Below are 20,901 nucleotides of genomic sequence, written 5' to 3' on the forward strand. Positions count from 1 at the left end.
TGTAGTTAAAAGGGAGGTTTATTCTATGGGGTAACTTACAAGTGAAGGGATAGGTTACAGGGTCTGTGAAAGGTGAAGCGCAGTCCAGCGGTGTTCTCTGGAGAACTCTACTCAGTGTACCTCCAGCATCCAGGATCCAGGAACTGAGAGAGCCGGCCCATCCGGATCTCGGGTCTTCAGGGTCCTCTCTCGGCTCCGCCTTGTAGGCATGACAGTTACTGAAGCCTCAATTGGGGGTGGCACTTCCAAGTCAAAGCTGGAACGGCTACCCACTACAAAGTCTCTGTGTTGGTATTTGGGAGCTGGCTGGCAGGACAGAAAAAGACTTGTTACAACTGCTCATCACCTGGCCCTAGATAGGTAGTTTAGTAACAACTCCATCTCTCATCATGAATATAAAGCAAACCAACTTGTTCAATGTACCAGGCTCCCAAATCATGACACAGAGACTTATTATTAGTTTTGAATGCTTGGCCTAGCTTAGTCACATTTCTGGCTAGCTCTTTTAACTTAATCTGTTTCTCTTTATTTACCTTTTGCCTCGGGGCTTATTACCTTTCTTCCTTCTGTATATCTTATTTCACTGCTTCTGTATGGCTGGCATCTCCCTAATTCTCTCTTCCTTCTTTCTCCCTCTTCTCTTGAGCCTAGATTTCTCCTATTTATTCTCTCTCCCTGCCAGCCTCATCTATCCTTTCTCCTGCCTAGCTATTGGCTGTTCAGCTTTTTATTCGATCAATTAGGTGCCTTAGGCAGGCAAGGTGAAACAGATGCAACACATCTTTACATAGTTAAACACACATCCTTACATCGTTAAACAAAATGCATCATAAACAAAAGCAACACACCTTTACACAGTTAAAGTAATAGTCTGCGGCATAAACAAATGAACACATCTTTGCCTAGTTAAAATAATATTCCACAACAGTTCAAGGCACATGTATTTAAACTGCCCCATACATACAAGAACACTAAGTTCTAAAAATACAGAGATAAATTAGTCTTGGAAGGAGTTCAGCATTACAAAGGCAATACACGAGAAACACCACCACAACGAGATAAAGTGATGTAAAGAAACCTGGGAGGAGAGGCACAGAGGGACTTCTGTGAAAACTGTCATCTCACTGTTCAGAGTGGAGTTCTCTAGTCAGGTAAGCAGAGAATGTCAGAGTGAGCAGTCTACACAGGGAGAATACACAGGTTTAAGAAATGACATCCAAGGTTTCTAGTTGAACCGGACAGTACTCCGGAAAGTTAGTATACTGGAGAAGTACTAGGCTATGGCTCTGTAAGACCTCATGTTAAGCTGTTTTTTTACTCTAGTCTTCAATGTCATGGTCAAAGAACATTGCACATAAAAATTGGAGCTTATTAGAACAGTGCGGTGTAGAGATGGCTCCATGGTTAAGAGTGCTTGGTGCTTGCTCTTCCAGAGGACCTCAGTTTTGCGTTCCCAGCACCCACATTCAGCAACATGTAACTACGTCTAACTCAGGTTACAGGGGAACCAATGTCCTTTTCCAGCCTCCTTGGGCACCCACACACATGGAGCATACACACGTATACACACACACCTTTTTAAAAACTAGAGTAAGTGAGAAATAGAAACAAATAAAGCACAGTGGTTCACCCTTACAATCCTTGCTCAGGCAAGAGCTCACTGTAGGTCTGAGGCCAGATGAGGCTGCAGAGATCCTGTCTCAATAAAACCTCCAACCAACCAACCACAAAACCTGATGCTCGGCACCTTCTTTCCTGAGGTACTGCGTTTTCAACAATCCCTCCAGCAGCAGTTTGAAAAATGGTCGGGGGGGGGGGGGGGGGGGGGGGGGGGGCGGCGACGACGACGACACACGACTCGCTAGGGAGGTGGGGGTGGATCGGAGACTACCAAGATGGTTGACAAGATGGTTGAGGGTATGGGGCCTTTCCATCAAGAAAATGGTGGAAACACGTATGGAAAGATAACAAGGGAACAAGTCAGGGGAGCTTGCTATTTTTTTTTTTTTTTTTTTTTTTTTTTTTTTGGTTTTTCGAGACAGGGTTTCTCTGTGTAGCTTTGCGCCTTTCCTGGAACTCACTTGGTAGCCCAGGCTGGCCTCGAACTCACAGAGATCCGCCTGGCTCTGCCTCCCGAGTGCTGGGATTAAAGGCGTGCACCACCACCGCCCGGCGGGAGCTTGCTATTTGAGAGGTTCTAACAGAAGCTTTGATTTCTGGCTCCAGTGGGTAAGTCATCAGCAGAAAATGACTCCACACATCTTAAGTTACTCTTATCTACAAAACTCCGTCAGGCCTGCCCCAGTAATAGCAAGCGTTGCGCACTTGCAGTCCCAGCTACCCACCAAAGCTGAGGCAGGAATGTTGCCTCCACTGGACTTCAAGGCCAGACTGGGCAATAGAGCAAGACCCTGTCTCGAGGGAAGCAAAAAGGACCGAGCAAAAGCCACTGTGTCAGACTCAGTCCCAGCTTCCTCGAATCTCACTGCCTCAGGACGATGGGTGGATCAGAAAACGGCAGTGGTAGGAGTGGGTAAGAGAACGGCTGCTTGTGATTTCCTCCAGTACTTGCTTGCCCTCGGAGAGAAAACTTTGTCAGCTTCCTCCCGTTTTGCTCCACGTTGCCAAGCGAGTCAGTGCTCAGAGGGAATCCTCCAGGGCAGAGCCCCTCCAGATGGCCTGAGCCAGGGAGCAGTCAACGTTTTCAAAGTAACCTGCAAAATTAGGGAGAAGGCCAAGCGTCCCACACGGACCTACGTAGGAACAAAATGATGGAAGCTAGATATGGAGGTGCGTACCTAGAAACTCCGAAGGCGGAGACTGGAAGAGAAACCCGGGAGACCCCGAGTTCGAGGTCAGCTGGGATTCCTGGTTTAAAAAACTAAAATCCTACCTCCGATTAAAAATAGCCGTGTCAGCCAGGCGGTGGTGGCGCACGGCTTTAGTCCCAGCACTCGGGAGGCAGAGGCAGGCGGATCTCCGAGTTCGAGGCCAGCAGAGCGAGTTCCAGGGCATCCAGGGCTACACAGAAAAACCCGGTCTCAACAAACAAACAAACCAGCCCTGTCAGTCCACCCAATATGCGGGGTGAAGCGGCAAACTGCAGGTGCCCCTCACCCAGCTCCCGCAGACCCGTCGCGGACAGTGACCGGGTCTGGGATGTCCGAAAGCCTCCTCGGAAGGACACCTTGAGCAGGTGCTGGAGGTCACAGGACCCTGGCACGGGAACACGGCATAAACCCTCGCCCCGCCCAGGTAGGGGTAATTCTCCGCATCAGGACCAGCCTCAGCAGCCGGGGGCCGGTCCCGCCTTCGGCCGCCCGCCCGCCCGCCCGCCCGCGCTCCCACTCCCCGGCCGTCTCTTTCCGGGCAGCCCGGGGCCGCGCAAGCCTGCGCGGGAAGCCGCCCGCAGCCGGCGCACGGGCAGCACTGAGTTCTCCGGAGCGGAGCCTTCCCGGAGCTGAGGTTCCCGCCGGCGAAGGCGGAAGTGGTAAGACTGACGTGTCCGGGCTGCGGTGCTGCTCGCCGGGAAGAACACTTGCATCGCCCGCGGGCTCGGCGACGGAGCCTCGCGGTGTCGCTAGCGGGGGCCCGACCGCTGGCGAGCCGGAGCTGTCTGGGGAGCCTCCGAGCGAGCCGAGAGCGGGCGGCGGCGGCGTGGCCGCAGCCGCGGCGATCAGGCGCCGAGGCGGACAACCCCGAGGAGGTCCGCCGTCAGGTCCTCGCCAAGCCTACCGCTCCGGCGCCGCTCTCTGGGAACCCGGGCTGAAGCCCAAGGGCAGCTACGGGGGCCTGCGAGGCCGCTGGCGCCTCTTTGGCCAGCCGGTCCCTTGCAGTGAGGGTCCCGAAGCTGCGGCGGGTGCCTCGGCGGGAGCAGCGAGCCCGCCGGGCGTTGCCATAGAAACGGGTTGGCTCGCGCAGCAGAGGTCCCGGGTGGGGGAGGCCTGCGAGAGGCGTGAACCCCAGGTTGGGAGGACTATCGAGCGAGCGCGCCCCGTCTTTGGGACAGAAGTCTGGTGGTGCGGGGATCGGGAGGCCAATGGGAGGAGGTGGAGCCAATGGGCGCTTGAGAGACCAGACCCGGGGCGTCACGATTTGACACCTAGTTTCTGTAACCACGGGATTCCCCCAACAGGTCCTGCTGCCTTAAAGATGACAGTCCTAGGGCACCCTCGAAGTTGGAGCTGCCAGTGTTTGCCAGTCCTGATACTGTTGCTGGGCACAGGCCATGGGCCAGGGGTGGAAGGTGTGACACACTACAAGCCCGGCGACCCTGTCATTCTATATGTCAACAAAGTGGGACCCTACCACAACCCCCAGGAAACTTACCACTACTATCAGCTTCCAGTCTGCTGTCCTGAGAAGATCCGCCACAAAAGTCTTAGTTTGGGTGAAGTACTGGATGGGGACCGAATGGCCGAATCTTTGTACGAGATCCGCTTTCGGGAGAATGCGGAGAAGAGAATTCTGTGTCACATGCAGCTCAGTTCTGCACAGGTCAGCTCTCCACATTAGTAATCACTTAGGCCCCCACCCCGCTCCTTGCCAGAGACTAGCAGTGCCTTGCATTTATGGTACCTTTATGGAAACTATCTGTTTGGACTCTAACCACAACCCGGTGCTTAGATGTTCAGAACGGACTTTTCAAGATTACATGGATACTGAGATGCAGAACTGATATTAGAGTCCAGGGCTCCTCACTCCAAACTTCTCTGTCAGTAACAGGTCCTACTTAAGACTCCTGTGTAATTCTCTTTCCTTTCATACATACCTTAGCTCTTTCTCAGCTCCTTTACTTTCTAACTTTCCCTATTAACGTTTTTTCTTTTGCAAGTTCTGGCACTTCTTAATTGATTCCAGTCTTTCTTTACACTTTGCCCCACTTATTTTTCTGGGACTTTATCCCATCAAAGTCATACTTGCTCTTTTTGGGGACCAGTATACCAGAATCAATCAATGAGTCTCAATGGGAGTCAGTTTTGTTCCCTTAGGGACTTTGGCAATGCTTAGAGACATTTTGTTTGTTTGATTTGGGGCTTTTGTTCTTTTGTTTTGGTTTTGTTTGTTGAAATAAGACCTCACTATGTAGCCCAGGCTGGCCTCAAACCCAAGATGAACCTTATAAGTGCTGGGATAACAAGGATATTCTATGTAATGGCTAGCTTTGGAGACATTTTTGATTGTCACAATCAAAAATGGTGTGTAGTGAGTAGCGATCGAGGATGCTGAATTCTGCAATGCACAGATCAGCATCTCCCTACAACACAGAATCATCCAGCCCAAAATATGAGTACTGCCAAGTTTGAGAAACACCGAGTTAACTCTGAGAGGCTTTGTGTACTGACCCCTGGCTTATTCTCTGTAGGTGGAGCAGCTGCGCCAGGCTATTGAGGAATTGTATTACTTTGAATTTGTGGTAGATGACTTGCCAATCCGTGGTTTTGTGGGCTACATGGAAGAGAGTGGCTTCCTGCCACATAGCCACAAGATAGGACTCTGGACACATTTGGACTTCCACCTAGAATTCCACGGAGATCGAATTATATTTGCCAATGTTTCAGTTCGGGATGTCAAGCCCCACAGCTTGGATGGGTTACGAGCCGATGAATTCCTAGGCCTTACTCACACTTACAGTGTGCGCTGGTCTGAGACTTCAGTGGAGCGTCGGAGTGACAGGCGCCGTGGTGATGACGGTGGCTTCTTTCCTCGAACCCTGGAAATCCACTGGCTGTCCATCATCAACTCCATGGTGCTTGTGTTTTTACTGGTGGGTTTTGTGGCTGTTATTCTCATGCGTGTGCTTCGAAATGACCTGGCTCGGTACAACCTAGATGAAGAGACCAGCTCTGGAGGCCCTAGCGATGACTTTGACCAGGGTGACAACGGCTGGAAGATTATCCATACAGACGTCTTCCGCTTCCCTCCATACCGTGGTCTGCTCTGTGCTGTGCTTGGTGTGGGCGCCCAGTTCCTGGCCCTTGGCACTGGTGAGGTGATATGAATTGCTCTCAGAGGGTAGTAGATAGGTTATTATAAAGGTTCAGTGGACCTCCTCTTCTATGCAAGGTGAGAGAAAAACGTAAGCTCTAGTGAGGTTGTGTGTGGGTTCTCCTGACCATAGAACCAGGGAAATGTTATCTCATGAGACCCTTGATCTGGGTTAAGGGGGATGATTTCTCTGACGCTGAGAAGAGGTGTGGGTGAGATCTAACGAGCTTTCCACTACTACCCTGTAGGCATTATTGTCATGGCGCTGCTGGGCATGTTCAATGTGCACCGTCATGGAGCCATTAACTCGGCAGCCATCTTGTTGTATGCTCTGACCTGCTGCATCTCTGGCTATGTGTCCAGCCACTTCTACCGGCAGATTGGAGGCGAGCGTTGGGTGTGGAACATCATTCTCACCACCAGTCTCTTCTCTGGTGAGAACGTCCCCTTTTGTGGTGGGTCTGCCTAGATTTAGGGACTAAGAGCACATCATGGGTCCTGGGATAGAGTCACAATGCGGGGAATAGAGGGAGGATTTTTAAAAATATTTATGTTTATGTGTATGTTTTGCCTGCATGTATGCATGTACAGCACATGCACACGGTGCCTATGGAGGCCATAAGAAGATACCTGACCCCTTGGAACTGGAGTTGCAGATGGTTGTGAGCTACTGTGTGGGTGCTGGGAACCGAACCCAAGTCCTCTGTAAGAACAGCAAGTGCTATTAACCACCGAGCCTTCTCTCCAGTCCCTGCACCGGGTGGGTGTTTCATAAGAAAAATCCGTCAAAAATAATCTATCTCTTGCCGGGTGGTGGTGGCACGCGCCTTTAATCCCAGCACTCAGGAGGCAGAGGCAGGCGGATCTCTGTGAGTTCAAGGCCAGCCTGGTCTACAAAATGAGTTCCAGAACAGTCAGGACTGAATAGACTCTATCTAAAACAACAACAACATAACACAAAACAAAAACCAGCATGACCACTATGCCTAGCTTTTTCCATGTGGGACCTGGGGATTGAACCTCGGCCTTCATGCAAAGCACTTCTCCAACTAAGCCTTCCGTTCTGCAGACGCCGTGCTTAAAGAATGTGGTGTGTGCACACTTGTGTGGGTGCTGTGAACTGTGCGCATGGGGAAGGCAGCGGTCAATGTCAGGTGTCTGCCTCAGGAGCTCACCTTGGTTTTTGAGCCAGGGTCTGTCACTAAAGCTGGAGCTCACTGAATCAGCTAGAGTAGAAAGGCCGTGGAGTCCTAGGGATCCTCCTGTTTTGCCTTCCTTGACTGGGATCATGAGCTCTAGCCACATCTGACTTGTTTTTGTTGTTTGTTTTAAATGTGGATGCTGGGGATCCAATTTGAGTCCTCATGCTTTTGGGGAAAGAGCTTTACCGACTGAACCATTTCCTCAACCCCCTTAAAGAGCATCCTTGAATTTATTTTTTGATATTCTTTTTATTTTGGAGGTAGGTTCATTCTAGCCTTCAAACCAGATTGCCTCCCCCTCCCCCACCCCCATCGAGATGGGGTTTCTCAGTGTAATGGCCCTGACTGTCCTGGAACTCACTTTGTAGACCAGGCTGACCTCTGCCTTTGGAGTGCTGGGATTAAAGGCATGTGCCACCGCTGCCCTGCTCCGATTGCATTTTCAAAGACAGTAGCAGTCTACATTCTGAACCTTGTTATTTCCAGTGTGGTGTATTTGATTTATACCCCACTACATTTATATTTGAAGCATGGCTTTCAGAGAACAGATCCTTAACTCAAATGACTGTTTCATGCTAGGAATTATCAAGGCCATGGCAAGACAGGTTCCTGTAGGCAGGTAGATTTTCATCACTCTCGGGCCACGATGAAGCAACTGTCTTGATTCTTGACGGCATTGGGTGCGGGGAAGAAGGTGTTCAAAAAAATAAAGAACAGAGAACAATAAGCTATAAAAAGGTCAAGGTGAATTTGGTCAACTCTGGACACCTGGGAGCATAGTTGGTCCCTGTAAGTGGCAGGCTACTTCCCGCCTTTCCCCTTAGGTCCAGTCAGAGTGGGGTGTCACGGGGATGTTGCTCCTACTGCTGACCCTCCCTCCTGCAGTACCCTTCTTCCTGACATGGAGTGTGGTGAACTCAGTGCACTGGGCCAACGGTTCAACACAGGCTCTGCCAGCCACCACCATCCTGCTGCTCCTGACGGTCTGGCTGCTGGTAGGCTTTCCTCTCACTGTCATTGGAGGCATCTTCGGGAAGAACAACGCTAGTCCCTTTGATGCACCTTGTCGCACCAAGAATATCGCCCGGGAGATCCCACCCCAGCCCTGGTACAAGTCTACTGTCATCCACATGACTGTGGGTGGCTTCTTGCCTTTCAGGTATCCTCACTTCGTACCATGGCCGTTACTCCTGGGGGTTTTAGTTTGGTTTGGTTTTGGACATTAGAGGGTTTTTGTTTTGTTTGATTGTTTTTTTGAGATAGTCTTATGAGGCTGGCTTAAAACATACAGTTCTCAGCCGGGCGGTGGTGGCGCAAGCCTTTAATCCCAGCACTCGGGAGGCAGAGCCAGGCGGATCTCTGTGAGTTCGAGGCCAGCCTGGGCTACCAAGTGAGTTCCAGGAGAGGCGCAAAGCTACACAGAGAAACCCTGTCTCGAAAAACCAAAAAAAAAAAAAAAAAAAAAAAAACCATACAGTTCTCCTGCCTTGGGTGCTTGGATTATAGAAGTGTTACCACGCCATTGTGGGTTTTTGATTCAGCGTTCCCCTCCATCACTTCCTCAAAACCATAACCCAGTAACAATCCCCAGTTCAGAGAGCTCATTCCATTAGCCTCCTGTTGCTAAACAGGAGAGCTTCAGCAGTTCAGATGTGAGGGTTTCTTTTGGGAAGCTCTCTCCTACTCAGCAAACAGAAAGAGTAATAAAACGGACTTTAAGCCCTGTATCAATGTCTGTGGGACCTGGCTTCTCTTTAGTGTTTACAGAGCCTAAGGCCTATTTGTTTACTCGTTCAGTTTGCTGTGTACATTTTCAGCAATACAGCAGAGAAAAAGAGTACAGTATCTGCTTTTGTTCCTTTCTCTTGGGGCCTCATGCATTATTTGGCAAGCACTCCACCACTGAGTGATATCCCAGCCCCCCCCCCACCTTTTTAAAGATTTGATTTATTTTTTTTAAGATTTATTTAATGTACATTAGGGTTTTGCCTGCATATATGTCTGTATGAGGATGTCAGATCACCTGGAACTGGAGTTAAAGACAGTTGTGAACTGCCATGTGGGTGCTGGGTGTTGAACCCCGGTCCTTTGGAAGAGCAGCCTGTGCTCTTAACCACTGAGCCGTCTCTCCAGCCCCACCCAACCCTTTTTGTTATCTTTCATTTTGAGACAGTCTAAGTTTTCCAGGCTGGCCTTGAACTTGCTCTGTAGCCAGATTGGCTTTGAACTTGGCAATCCTCCTGCCTCAGCCTCCCAAGTAGTAGTAGTGTAGTCATATACCTGTCAGGGAAGACGTTCATGAAATAAGAGCAACTAATCAGGCAAAAGAGTCCCCAGGTGGCTTCCTTTTCCTCCGTGACTACACTAGGGAGGGTGTGGGTGAGTCCGGCACAGCGCCCTAGTGCCTTATCGCTGTGTCCCGTCTCTTCCGTCCACAGTGCCATCTCTGTGGAGCTGTACTACATCTTTGCCACAGTCTGGGGCCGAGAGCAGTACACTTTGTACGGCATCCTCTTCTTCGTCTTCGCCATCCTGCTGAGCGTGGGGGCTTGCATCTCCATCGCACTCACCTACTTCCAGTTGTCGGGGGAAGATTACCGCTGGTGGTGGCGGTCGGTGCTGAGCGTCGGCTCCACGGGACTGTTCATCTTCCTCTACTCCGTCTTCTACTACGCGCGGCGCTCCAACATGTCAGGGGCAGTACAGACAGTCGAGTTCTTTGGCTACTCTTTACTGACTGGTTACGTCTTCTTCCTCATGCTGGGCACCATCTCCTTTTTTTCTTCCTTAAAGTTCATCCGTTATATCTATGTGAACCTCAAGATGGACTGAGTTCTGAGGGACGGAACTGTTCCTCTCTGCTTTCATCATGCCCCATTGATTCCACTTGATAGCTTCTGACTGAATTGTGTGATGGCATTGTCGTCTTCCTAACCCCTTTGCTCCCTTGGGCCTCCCTTCTTTAGAGAGGACCTGGAAATTAAAAATCTCTATAAGGAATATATATATTTGAACTCTTTAAGTTGCCTTACGTTTTGGTCCTGATTTTTTTTTTCTTTTTACAAATGAAAATAAAATTTATTAAGAAAACGGATCCTGTCGTTGGAGGTTTTGGTCTAGTTACAGAGTCCCCGAGGCCTGTTGTCAATGCCCAGTTCCTTTGAAAACCCAGTCCGCTACTGCCGCCCAAACTCTGGACCCTTGGGAACTGTCGGCGCGGGGAACCCGCGTCACCGGGGCTCTGTTTCTGTGGTTTAGCCGGTGCTCAGCCTGATGGAAGCCCAGACTGACGCCAGCCTCCAGCAGGAATTTTTTAAGGGAAGCAAGCTGAATGACCCAGGCGACAGGAGGGACGCAGGATAACGCCCTTTCCGCCGGAAGTTGGTGTCCGAGTCTCCACGTGCCGTTCCTCCCCCCCCTCCCCACCCGGCCCTGTAGCGGCGGCTCAGCTGCTGCCATGGAGCCTGCGGATCTGGAACAGATCCTAAAGGAGCTGCTGCTGCCGGACACCGAGCGCATCCGCCGGGTATGGGCAAGCCGGGCCGGGCCGTGGGGGAAGGGGAGGCTGGGGGGAAAGCCCGGTCTTGACCCCCCAGCCTCCCCCCAGGCCACGGAGCAGCTCCAGACCGCCCTTCGGGACCCTGCTGCCTTGCCTGCTCTCTGCGACCTGTTGGCTTCTGCGACCGACCCTCAGGCGAGTTACCTGCTCCTCCTCGCCCGAAATTCTGACATTCCTCCATGTGCCCCCCTCTCCGGTTCCGCCCCAGCCTCCGCCCCCTGCGGTCTGTTCATCTTCCTGCTGTCTGCCATTCTGACTTGGCTTACCTCTCCTCGCCCCAGATCCGCCAGTTTGCAGCCGTCCTGACCCGCCGAAGACTGAACACCCGCTGGCGACGCTTGGCCCCCGAGCAGCGGGAGAGGTGGGCTAGGTCTGGGATGGGAGGGGCCAGGCCTAGTCGATTCTTTGACAGGCCGGGTACCAAGCGTTTGCCGCCTGTCTTCCAGCATCAAGACCCTGGTCCTGACAGCCCTGCAGAGAGAGACTGAGTAAGTGCTTAGCGCCCTCTCTTGCGGGGTGTGTGGGTGGGTGGGTGGGTGGGTGGGGGGTCCTAACTGATTTGGGGCTGAGGTCCTCTCAGGGCCGCGGCCTTCTTTTTTAACCCCAGCCTGGGACTTAGAGATTTCATTCAGTCCTAGAAGGTGGAGCCCGTGAAAACCAAAGTTTTTGAGAATGGGTGAAAATGATCTGCCCAACCCAAAACCGGAAAATGAGACTGAAATCCAGCCTGTCCAGAGGGGCTGCACAGACCACAATGCCCCACTCCTTTCTCCCCCACAAGCTGTTGGCTTCTGGGGTCTGTCTTAGGAAAGACTCTGTGCTCGAAGGAGGATGCTTCTCTTCTGGGCACTCCTTGAGCCCCGGGCATTGTCTGCAGGGGAGGGTCAGGAGGGCGGGGGAGGGTCAGGAGGGCGGGGGAGGGCGATTATGGCTCCGTCTCTGCTTTGTAGGCATTATGTGAGTGTAAGCTTGGCGCAGCTCTCAGCCACCATTTTTCGAAAGGAAGGCCTGGAAGCCTGGCCTCAGTTCATGCACCTTCTTCAGCAAAGTACTCACAGTACCAACAGCCCCGAGAAAGAGGTACCGGTACACTGTTGGCAGCAGGGGGGGACTCAGAGGCTGGACAGATCGTGGAAGCTTTCTCCTCTCACCCCCTACTTCCGGACAGGTGGGACTCTTGCTGCTGAGTGTGGTGGTGTCCACCCAACCCGAGGCGTTCTACCCTCACCAGCGGGGGCTTCTGCAGCTTCTGGCTGACACTCTGGGTGAGACAGGCGCCCCTAGAGTGCTCCTCTACTCCCTGCGCACTCTGACCGCCTTGGCCCCCTACCTCAGGACCGACGATGTGGTAAGACCCTGGCCGTCACACCTTGACCTCCGTCTCTGCCAGCTCTTCGTGTCCTTACGTTTCGAAGTTCTGGCCCGAGATGCTTTAGATTTTCACTCTGCCTTCCATTCTTCCTACCAGTTGAGGGGATGCCGAGGGGGGCCGGGCCCGACTGGTGTGCCTGGGATCCTCTTCTTAGACTGCATTGCCATGAGGAAGCTGCTAGTGTCTGGGGTCTGGGGTTAGGCTGCATGTGCTGTCTGTGATTCAGCCCATCCTGTGTCCTCCAGCCTCTCGCACGGATGTTGGTGCCCAGACTCGTTACGGCAGTGAGGACTCTGATCCCCATAGATGAGGTGAGGACAGATGGGAGGGATCTCCTTTTGGGGAGGAAAATGGAGGCCCATGCAGTCTGGTACCCTATGGCTTACCTATATCTATCAGGTAAAGGCCTGTGAGGCCCTCGAGGCCCTGGATGAACTGCTGGAGTTAGAGTTGCCCATCATCACTCCCCACCTCTCTGAGGTCCTCACATTCTGCCTGGAGGTGAGCCTGCCGTGGGTGCGGCCCCCCGATCCTGGCTTGGCTGGAGTTTTCTTGCTCGTTTCTGACTTTTGTTAGTGTCTGTGTAGGTGGCTAAAAACGTGGCCCTTGGCGATACAATTCGCGTGCGCATCCTCTGCTGCCTCACTTTCTTGGTCAAAGTCAAAAGTAAGGTAAGTACCCTCTGGCGGATGGTACCCCATCCCAGCATCTCCACTCTTAGTCGTACTCTTGGGGTGCTGTTCAGGCCCCGGTCCAGCCTTCTCCTGTTCCTGCCCAGGAGATTGGGACTGTCCTGCTGGACTCCTTGTGGTTGGCAGGATGGGATTTTTTCTCCTGAGCCCATTCTGAGGAGATGCTCAGGGGCAGTCTCCTCCCCTCTTAGGCCTTACTGAAGAACCGCCTCCTGCCTCCCTTGCTACAAGCCCTTTTCCCAATTATGGCTGCTGAGCCACCCATAGGCCAGTTGGATCCTGAAGACCAAGATTCTGATGATGATGAGTTGGAGCTCGGGCTGATGGGGGAGACCCCCAAGCACTTTGCTGTACAGGTATACATTAGTCTCTTGGCCACCGGGACCACACCTCAGAGAAACGACTCAAGGGGCGGAAGGGTTTCCGTTTACTGTGGTGGGAAAGGAATGGCCAAACCGTGGTTCAAGTCGTGGCCACCAGGACGCAAAGCAGAACAGTCTACGTTTATCGACGGGAAGCGGAGAAGGGAAATACAAGAAGGAGCCAGGGCTCGAAAGATCCTCTAAGGACCCCAGCTAAGCCCGACCTCCTACCTTTTGCTCCTCCTGGTGATGGCATTAGATTATATTTATCCATCAAGTAATTAACTGATCATTAGGTCAAGGCCTTCCTGATCTAATTGGCTCTGAAAACACCATCACAATCTCCTAAGCATTTCTCGGTACATTGAAGCTGGTAATTAAAATCAACCATCTCAGCCAGGTGTGAGGTGTGGGTGTACCTATGACTTCGGCTCCCAGCCCTTGGGAGGCTGAGGCAGCAGGATCGTGAGCTTCAGGCCAGTCCGAGCCATCCTGTCTCCCACATAGAACCGGTCATCACAGGTTTATGGGACAGGGGTCAAGTGACTGTAGGAGGTTAGGGATGGAGTCACACTCTCCCTGAACTTTTGCAGGTCGTGGACATGCTGGCACTACACCTTCCCCCTGAGAAGCTCTGTCCCCTTGTGGTAAGTGTGACTTTCCTGTTCTCACTGTCCCTGGGTAGGTATAGTCCCCTAAAGCCAGGGATAATTGGGTACAGATAGGTGTGATGGGCCTGTTGGGAAAGTAGTAGGCGGGCTCTTGCTAGGCTTTCAGAAACATGCCATGTACTCCCTAGATGCCCATGCTGGAAGAAGCCCTACGGAGTGAGTTCCCGTACCAGCGGAAAGCAGGGTTCCTGGTGTTGGCTGTCCTGTCTGATGGTGCTGGTGACCACATCAGGCAAAGGTATTTCATTCAGTTCCTGTCCCCGGATGAGGTGGGTCACATCCTGTGGCAGCCCTAATAACCCTGTTTCAGCTTTGTTGGTTTTATATTTTGTTTGTTTGCTTGAGACAGGGTCTCACTATATAGCCTTGGCTGGCCTGGAACTCAGAGATCCGCCTGCCTCTGCCTCCCACGTGCTGGGATTAAAGGCGTGCGCCACCACCGCCCAGCTTAATTGTTAATACTATTAGCTAGTCATGACATTTGCTGCCTTTCAGGAGTGCCCTGGTTTGGAAGAGAAATGACTTTCCCATTACAGAGACAAAGGATGGTTTTTACCGTCCGGCTCTGGAGAGTCCTGATCCTTCTCAGGAGGAATGGGGAGGATGGTAGAGACCAGGCTTCCTGTGTCCTGCCCCTCAGACTTGGCTCTTCTCCTCTGCCCGCTTCAGACTGCTGTGCCCACTGCTGCAGATCGTGTGCAAGGGCCTGGGCGACCCCTCCCAGGTGGTTCGAAATGCTGCATTGTTCGCCCTGGGCCAGTTTTCAGAGAACTTACAGGTCAGCAAAGCTAAATGCAGACGGTTGCCACCGCAGGAGGGAACGCCCCCCCCGCCCCCAAGGCTGGGGACCCTTGTCCCTTAAACTGTCATCTCTTGAAACGTTCTTGCCACTGCTGGCACTCAGGGGTGTGTGCTCCGCGGGGGAGCCTGACCGGGTCCCGCTGGTTTCTTCCCCAGCCCCACATCAGCAGCTATTCGGAGGAGGTCATGCCCCTACTCCTGGCCTACCTGAAGTCAGTGCCCACCGGGAACACACAGCACCTGGCCAAGGCCTGCTACGCCCTGGAGAACTTCGTGGAAAACCTGGGTAGTGATGGGAGTGGAGAGTACAGGGAGGAGAGAGACGCATTGGCTGAAGGGGGCTGCGGTGTGGGGAGGGGGTATGGGAGGGTCGCAGGGACAGGCTGAAGGGGGCCGCGGGGTGGGGAGGGGCGTGGGAGGGTCGCAGGGACAGGCTGAAGGGGGCCACGGGGTGGGGAGGGGGCGTGGGAGGGTCGCAGGGACAGGCTGAAGGGGGCCACGGGGTGGGGAGGGGGCGTGGGAGGGTCGCAGGGACAGGCTGAAGCAAGTGGGTTTTGCAAAAGGTCAGAGGCCTGGGTTGGTTGGTAAAGAGGAAACTTTCCCACAGGGCCCAAAGTGCAGCCCTACCTTCCCGAGCTTATGGAGTGTATGCTGCAGCCCCTGAGGACCCCCAGCAAAGCCCGGACCAAGGAGCTAGCTGTGAGCGCCATAGGGGCCATTGGTGAGCAAAGGGCCAAGGAGGTGAAGTGTGGTGCGGGTTCACCCAGAAAGTCTGTGTCCCCACTCCTTGCCTCCCGTTCTGTCCTGTCCTGTAGCCACAGCGGCCCAAGACTCCCTGCTGCCCTACTTCCCTACTATCATGGAGCTTCTCCGGGGATTCCTGTTGACGGGCCATGAGGACCAACAGCTCGTGCAGATCCAGAGCCTGGGTAAGGAGAGGCTTTCAGGCAGGGCTGTCTGCACCCAGGAAAGGCCAGCGTTCACCTGTTGTTTCCAGGGACCTCTCTCAGGGCAGATGGGTGTCTTCCTTTGAGGAAGAGCTGTCTTTGTGTTGTACCTGAGAGCAGGGTAGTTTCGAGTGCCTCCACCTACCGCCCTTGGCTCTCCAGTCGGTCTGCACATCTCAGTGCTGGCTGGGCTCTTGCCCCCACAGAGACCCTGGGAGTGCTGGCGCGAGCGCTGGGAGAGTCCATGAGGCCCCTGGCTGAAGAGTGTTGTCAGCTGGGGCTGGGGTTATGCAGCCACATAGATGATCCCGACTTGCGGCGCTGCACGTGAGTGACCCTTCCCGGTGCCCCCGCCTCCCCCGCCCACCCACCGATACCGGTCCTTTGATTCTGGACCACAGCCAGGTTTCCTGGGCTCTCCCATGTTGTCCGTCTGTAACAGGCAGCACCATACAGAGTCTCTCTCCCGTCATCAGGTACAGCCTGTTTGCAGCCTTATCGGGGTTAATGGGAGAGGGCCTGGGACCCTACCTGCCGCAAATTACCACGCTCATGCTGCTGTCACTGCGGTCCACCGAGGGCATTGTGGTGAGCAGAGGCTGGGTGTTACTGGGCCGGTTAGACCAGGCTAGCCCTGTAGTGGGATTGGTCTCCCGGTCCCACCCGAGCCAGAGTCCCTGCTCTGCTTTCTTCATCTAGCCTCAGTATGATGGAATCAGCTCCTTCCTTCTGTTTGATGATGAGAGCGGAGAGGAGGAGGACCTCATGGAGGAGGACATGGAGGAGGAGGAGGTGGAGGACGACTCTGAGATCTCGGGGTAGGGCGCTCTTCTACTTAAGAGTATAGACTTTGAAGCAGGTTGCACACGCCTTTAATCCCAGCACTCAGGAGGCAGAGCCAGGCGGATCTCTGTGAGTTCGAGGCCAGCCTGGTCTACAGAACGAGATCCAGGACAGGCTCCAAAACTACACAGAGAAACCCTGTCTCGAAACCCCCCCCCCCCAAAAAAAGAGTATATAGACTTTGAACTGGGCAGTGGTGGTAACACGCCTTTAATCCCAGCACTTGGGAGGCAGACGTAGGTGGATCTCTGAGTTTGAGGCCAACCTGGTCGAGAAGAGCCAGGGATACACAGAGAAACCCTGTCTTGAAACACCCAAAAGTACAAAATGTACAAGAATGTCGACTTGGCTTCTGGACGTGGCCCCAGAGCCGGATCTGCTCCTGCCCTCACGGCACTGCTCCCTGCCTTCCCCCAGGTACAGCGTGGAGAACGCCTTCTTCGACGAGAAAGAAGATACCTGCACAGCCCTGGGGGAGATCTCCATGAACACCAGGTGAGCACCAGCCTGCCGCCGCCATGCTGGGGACCGTCCCCAGGCCCCTTTCCCACTCCGTGTGTCTTTCCACAGTGTGGCCTTCCTTCCATACATGGATAACGTATTTGATGAGGTGTTCAAACTGTTGGAGGTGAGTCACTGAGTGGAATCCTTGACCCTCCCGCGAGGGTCGTCCTGCGAGGGTCGTCCCGCGAGGGTCGTCGTGGCCTCGCACGTGCCAGCCGCCGCACACCGGCCCCTTTTGTTCCAGTGTCCCCATCTGAACGTGCGAAAAGCAGCTCACGAAGCTCTGGGACAGTTCTGCTGCGCGCTCCAGAAGGCCTGTCAGAGAAGCCCTTCAGAAGGCAGCAGTGCCGGTGAGGAGCCGTCAGCAGGCTGGGCGCCCGGGGCCCTGGCAGGGCATGACCGCGGCTCTGGCCACTTGTGTCTCCAGCTCTGCAGTCCTCCTTGGCTCGGGTGATACCGTCCTACATGCAGGCAGTGAAAGTGGAGAGGGAGCGCCCAGTGGTGATGGCCGTGCTGGAGGCCCTGACAGGGGTGCTGCGCACCTGCGGGAACCTCGCCCTGCAGCCTCCTGGACGCCTCAGTGAGCTCTGCACGATGCTCAAGACGGTGCTGCAGAAGAAGGTGAGCGGGGAACAGAGGCTGTGGGCGCACCGGGTATCGGGCCCCAGAAGAGTGGACTTCAGAGGCTTCAAGTCCAGCTCTGCCCGCCTCACCACCACCGTGGAAAGGAGACGGCAGGAGAGTCCCCTGACGGCTGAATTATGTCTTCCACAGACAGCCTGTCAGGACACCGAGGAGGAGGAGGAGGATGAAGAAGGCGACCAGGTGAGAACTACAGATGAAAGCCGTCTAGACCATGGAGTTCCCGCAGGGCCAGCGGTAGACAGTGCCCTCAGCTTAGCCTGGAGGAGGGAGCCAGGGCGGCTAAGAAAAGTTGGTGACTGCCGGAACGGTGCCGCCCTCATCCCAGTAAGGTGGTGAGGTATTCAAAGGAGAGTGGTGTGCACTGGGCCAGTGCTGGGAGTGATAATGGAGGGCCCGGGCTCTAAAGAGCCAGCCTGCAAACAGGTGAGTCCGTGACGCAAGGGCACCCCAAGAACCACCCACAGCCAGAGTGACAGAGCGGGGTGGGGAGATGCACAATCCTAGAGCTGGGCCCTGGCGCTCCAGCCCCTCACCTGGCTCCACAGGCAGAGTATGACGCCATGTTACTAGAGCATGCTGGAGAGGCCATCCCTGCCCTGGCAGCCGCAGCGGGAGGACAATCCTTTGCGCCTTTCTTTGCCAGTTTCCTGCCGTTATTGCTATCTAAGACGGTGAGTGCTCTGTCCTCCAGCCTCTCATCCTATCCAGCCACGCGCCCAGCGGCTGCACCCTTCCCACCTCACCTCCATGCCAATTGGTACCCCTTCAACCTCCCTACAGAAACAGAGCTGTACGGTGGCAGAGAAGTCCTTTGCGGTGGGAACACTGGCAGAGTCTATTCAGGGTCTGGGCGCTGCCTCAGCCCAGTTTGTGTCTCGGCTGTTCCCTGTGCTGTTGAACGCTGCCCGGGAAGCAGACCCCGAGGTGCGGAGCAACGCCATCTTTGGGCTGGGTGTACTTGCGGAGCATGGGGGCTGCCCTGCTCAGGAGTATCCTATGCTTGCAGGAGGGGAGATGGGGTTGGACGTGAGCCCAGGGATTCGGTGAGGTGCTACTGCAGGGGGACGTCTACCAATGTGTGTGTTCCTTAACTGGGGGCCAGCCACTTCCCTAAGGTACTGGGCCTCCTTTTGCCCCTCCTGGCGAGGGAGCGACATGATCGAGTCCGTGATAACATCTGCGGGGCTCTTGCCCGTCTGCTGATGGCCAGTCCAGCAAGGAAAGCAGAACCCCAGGTGAAGGAAGGCTTGTGAGGCAGGGGTGGAGGCCAAGGGTGGTGGCGGGAACAGGACACGTGGGCCTGAGATGTCTGTGTGTTCAGGTGCTGGCTACCCTGCTACATGCCCTGCCACTGAAGGAAGACATGGAGGAGTGGATCACTATAGGCCACCTCTTCAACTTCCTGCACCAGAACAACCCTGACCAGGTACCCTGCTGCTGGAGCTTTACAAGGAGTGTTAGGCTCAGTCTAAGGGTGGGCAGAGGAACTGTCAACTGGAACTGATGCTGGCGGATTTCAGGGGCTTTTTGTTGTTGTTTTCATTTGTTTTTTGTTTTTTCGAGACAGGGTTTCTCTGTGTGTAGCTCTGGCTCTCCTGGAACTCACTTTGTAGCCCAGGCTGGCCTTGAACTCACAGAGATCCGCCTGCCTCTGCCTCCCCAGTGCTGGGATTAAAGGAGTGTGCCACCTTTCCCTTTCCTGTATCCTCCGCTTGCCCCAGCTTGTTATAGCTAACGATGGCCTTGGGCCCTCAGTCTTCCCCATCTGTCCTCCCACTCCCAAGTGCAGGGATCCCGGGCTGCACTACTATACTTAATTCTAGCAGTTCTAGGGATCAGATCCGGGGCCTCATGCACACTAGGTAAACACTTCTGCCAACTGAGCTCCGTGGCAGCTTCTTTTTTCCTGTTTGTCCCCAGAGTTGGCAGGCAGTCTGACAACGTGAGAGTAGGGGCAGGCTTCTCGGGGAGCATTTTCCCACTTCTCTTGGGCTAAGCCAGTCCTAACTTCCCTAGGCTGATTTCTTAGGTCAGGGCTAGGAAATCAATCACCACCCTGCCATATACTGGAATCCGAAACAATTCTGCATGTACCAACTACCTGCGTTTGGACACATGCTCCAGTATTCTTTTTGTTTGTTTGTTTTGGTTTTCAAGACAGGTTTCTCTGTGTAGCTTTGCGCCTTTCCTGGAACTCACTCTGTAGCCCAGGCTGGCCTCGAACTCATAGAGATCCGCCTGGCTCTGCCTCCCAAGTGCTGGGGTAAAGGCGTGTGCCCCGGCTTGCTCCAGTATTCTTGTGTCACCTTTTGTCTTAAATCTTTTTGTGTGGGGAGTATTTGGATGCTGGATTTCTGTTGGTTTTGAGGCTCTAACTTTAATCTTTGGTCACACATCTTATTACCTCCGAAAAGAGATTGTTAACCATGTTTCTTTATTCCTTCTTGAGTTCACAGTTGGGTTGGGTGGCAGCTCAGACGGTTTCATAGGCTTCTTCTCGCCTTGGTTCCACCCACCTGCTCTCAGCCCTGGGGCCCAAGGCTGTCACTGCCAGAGTTGACCAGCTCTTTTCCACAGGTTCTAGATGTGGCTCCCGAGCTCTTACGCATCTGCAGCCTGATTCTGGCGGACAACAGGATCCCGCCAGGTGAGGTGACAGGCACAGCTAAGGGCAAGGGGAAATGGGGACGGAGGGCGGCAGAACCCCGTCCCTCATCAGGCCCCCTCTCTACACTCTACCCAGACACCAAGGCGGCGCTGCTGCTGCTCCTGACCTTCCTGGCCAAACAGCACGCCGACAGTTTCCACGCAGCCCTGGGCTCATTGCCCGCTAACAAAGCTGAGGAACTCCAGGCCATGCTGGGCCTCACTTAGACTGCGGGCTCCCACCGGGCCCTCAGGCCCGAAGACTACGTCAGCCCAGGCCCAGCTCATCTCACCAAAGACTGTATCATCGAAGTCAGTCCTGCTTGCTGTCTTACCGGGTGTCTCTGGGGCTGGATCTATACAAGCAGAGCTATGACATCATACTGTAATAAAGGCAGCTTGTTTCCTGCTTGGACACTAGCTCTGAGAGCACGAAGGCTAGAGGTGTGTGTTCAGAAATGAGACAGGCAAGGGGCTGGAGTGTCTCAGCACTGAAGGCGGCATACTGTTCCTGCAGAAGACGGGACTGGAGTTCCTAGAACCCACACTAGATGGCGCCAAACTGTCTTTAATTCCAGCTCCAGGGGTTCACTGCCCTCTTGTGGCCTTCCCAGACAACTGCACTCATTTGCACGTTCAACATACACACATAATTTAAAAATAAATCTC

The 20,901-nt window shown here is 53.9% G+C and overlaps 2 protein-coding genes and 1 long non-coding RNA gene across 6 annotated transcripts; 2 read left to right on the forward strand and 1 right to left on the reverse strand.

Moving 5' to 3' along the window:
* Positions 1-3,328, reverse strand: LOC128107378 (uncharacterized). The gene is made up of 2 exons (XR_008217057.1): positions 2,799-3,328; positions 1-2,714 (listed from the first exon to the last, which is right to left on the reverse strand). It is a non-coding gene; the product is annotated as an uncharacterized LOC128107378 (long non-coding RNA).
* Positions 3,329-3,374: 46 nt separating this feature from the next.
* Tm9sf1 (transmembrane 9 superfamily member 1) lies at positions 3,375-10,284 on the forward strand. Of its 4 annotated transcripts, none has more exons than XM_052733157.1 (6): positions 3,375-3,490; positions 4,136-4,497; positions 5,366-5,987; positions 6,237-6,422; positions 8,076-8,349; positions 9,629-10,284. In XM_052733157.1, exons 2-6 carry the CDS (start codon positions 4,153-4,155, stop codon positions 10,020-10,022), a joined length of 1,821 nt encoding a protein of 606 aa, XP_052589117.1. In that variant the 5' UTR covers positions 3,375-3,490; positions 4,136-4,152; the 3' UTR covers positions 10,023-10,284. The 4 variants fall into 4 exon arrangements, with proteins under 4 accessions (XP_052589117.1, XP_052589119.1, XP_052589115.1 ...); XM_052733159.1 differs by lacking the exon at positions 3,375-3,490 and adding an exon at positions 3,513-3,706; XM_052733155.1 differs by lacking the exon at positions 3,375-3,490 and adding an exon at positions 3,725-3,966.
* Positions 10,285-10,391: 107 nt separating this feature from the next.
* Positions 10,392-20,652, forward strand: Ipo4 (importin 4). Its single transcript, XM_052733154.1, has 30 exons — positions 10,392-10,716; positions 10,798-10,884; positions 11,031-11,110; positions 11,196-11,237; positions 11,700-11,829; positions 11,918-12,097; positions 12,367-12,432; positions 12,521-12,622; positions 12,709-12,792; positions 13,005-13,169; positions 13,769-13,822; positions 13,975-14,084; positions 14,516-14,624; positions 14,804-14,933; positions 15,255-15,368; positions 15,463-15,576; positions 15,801-15,921; positions 16,071-16,182; positions 16,294-16,412; positions 16,855-16,932; positions 17,008-17,065; positions 17,186-17,291; positions 17,369-17,562; positions 17,716-17,766; positions 18,132-18,257; positions 18,367-18,575; positions 18,689-18,821; positions 18,908-19,012; positions 20,164-20,233; positions 20,330-20,652. The coding sequence occupies exons 1-30, from the start codon at positions 10,522-10,524 to the stop codon at positions 20,458-20,460; spliced, it is 3,375 nt and encodes a 1,124-aa protein (XP_052589114.1). The 5' UTR covers positions 10,392-10,521; the 3' UTR covers positions 20,461-20,652.
* Positions 20,653-20,901: the final 249 nt, after the last annotated feature.

This window comes from Peromyscus californicus, unplaced genomic scaffold (assembly GCF_007827085.1).
Source record: "Peromyscus californicus insignis strain IS unplaced genomic scaffold, ASM782708v3 Scaffold_12__1_contigs__length_115047231, whole genome shotgun sequence".
Lineage (NCBI taxonomy): Eukaryota > Metazoa > Chordata > Mammalia > Rodentia > Cricetidae > Peromyscus > Peromyscus californicus.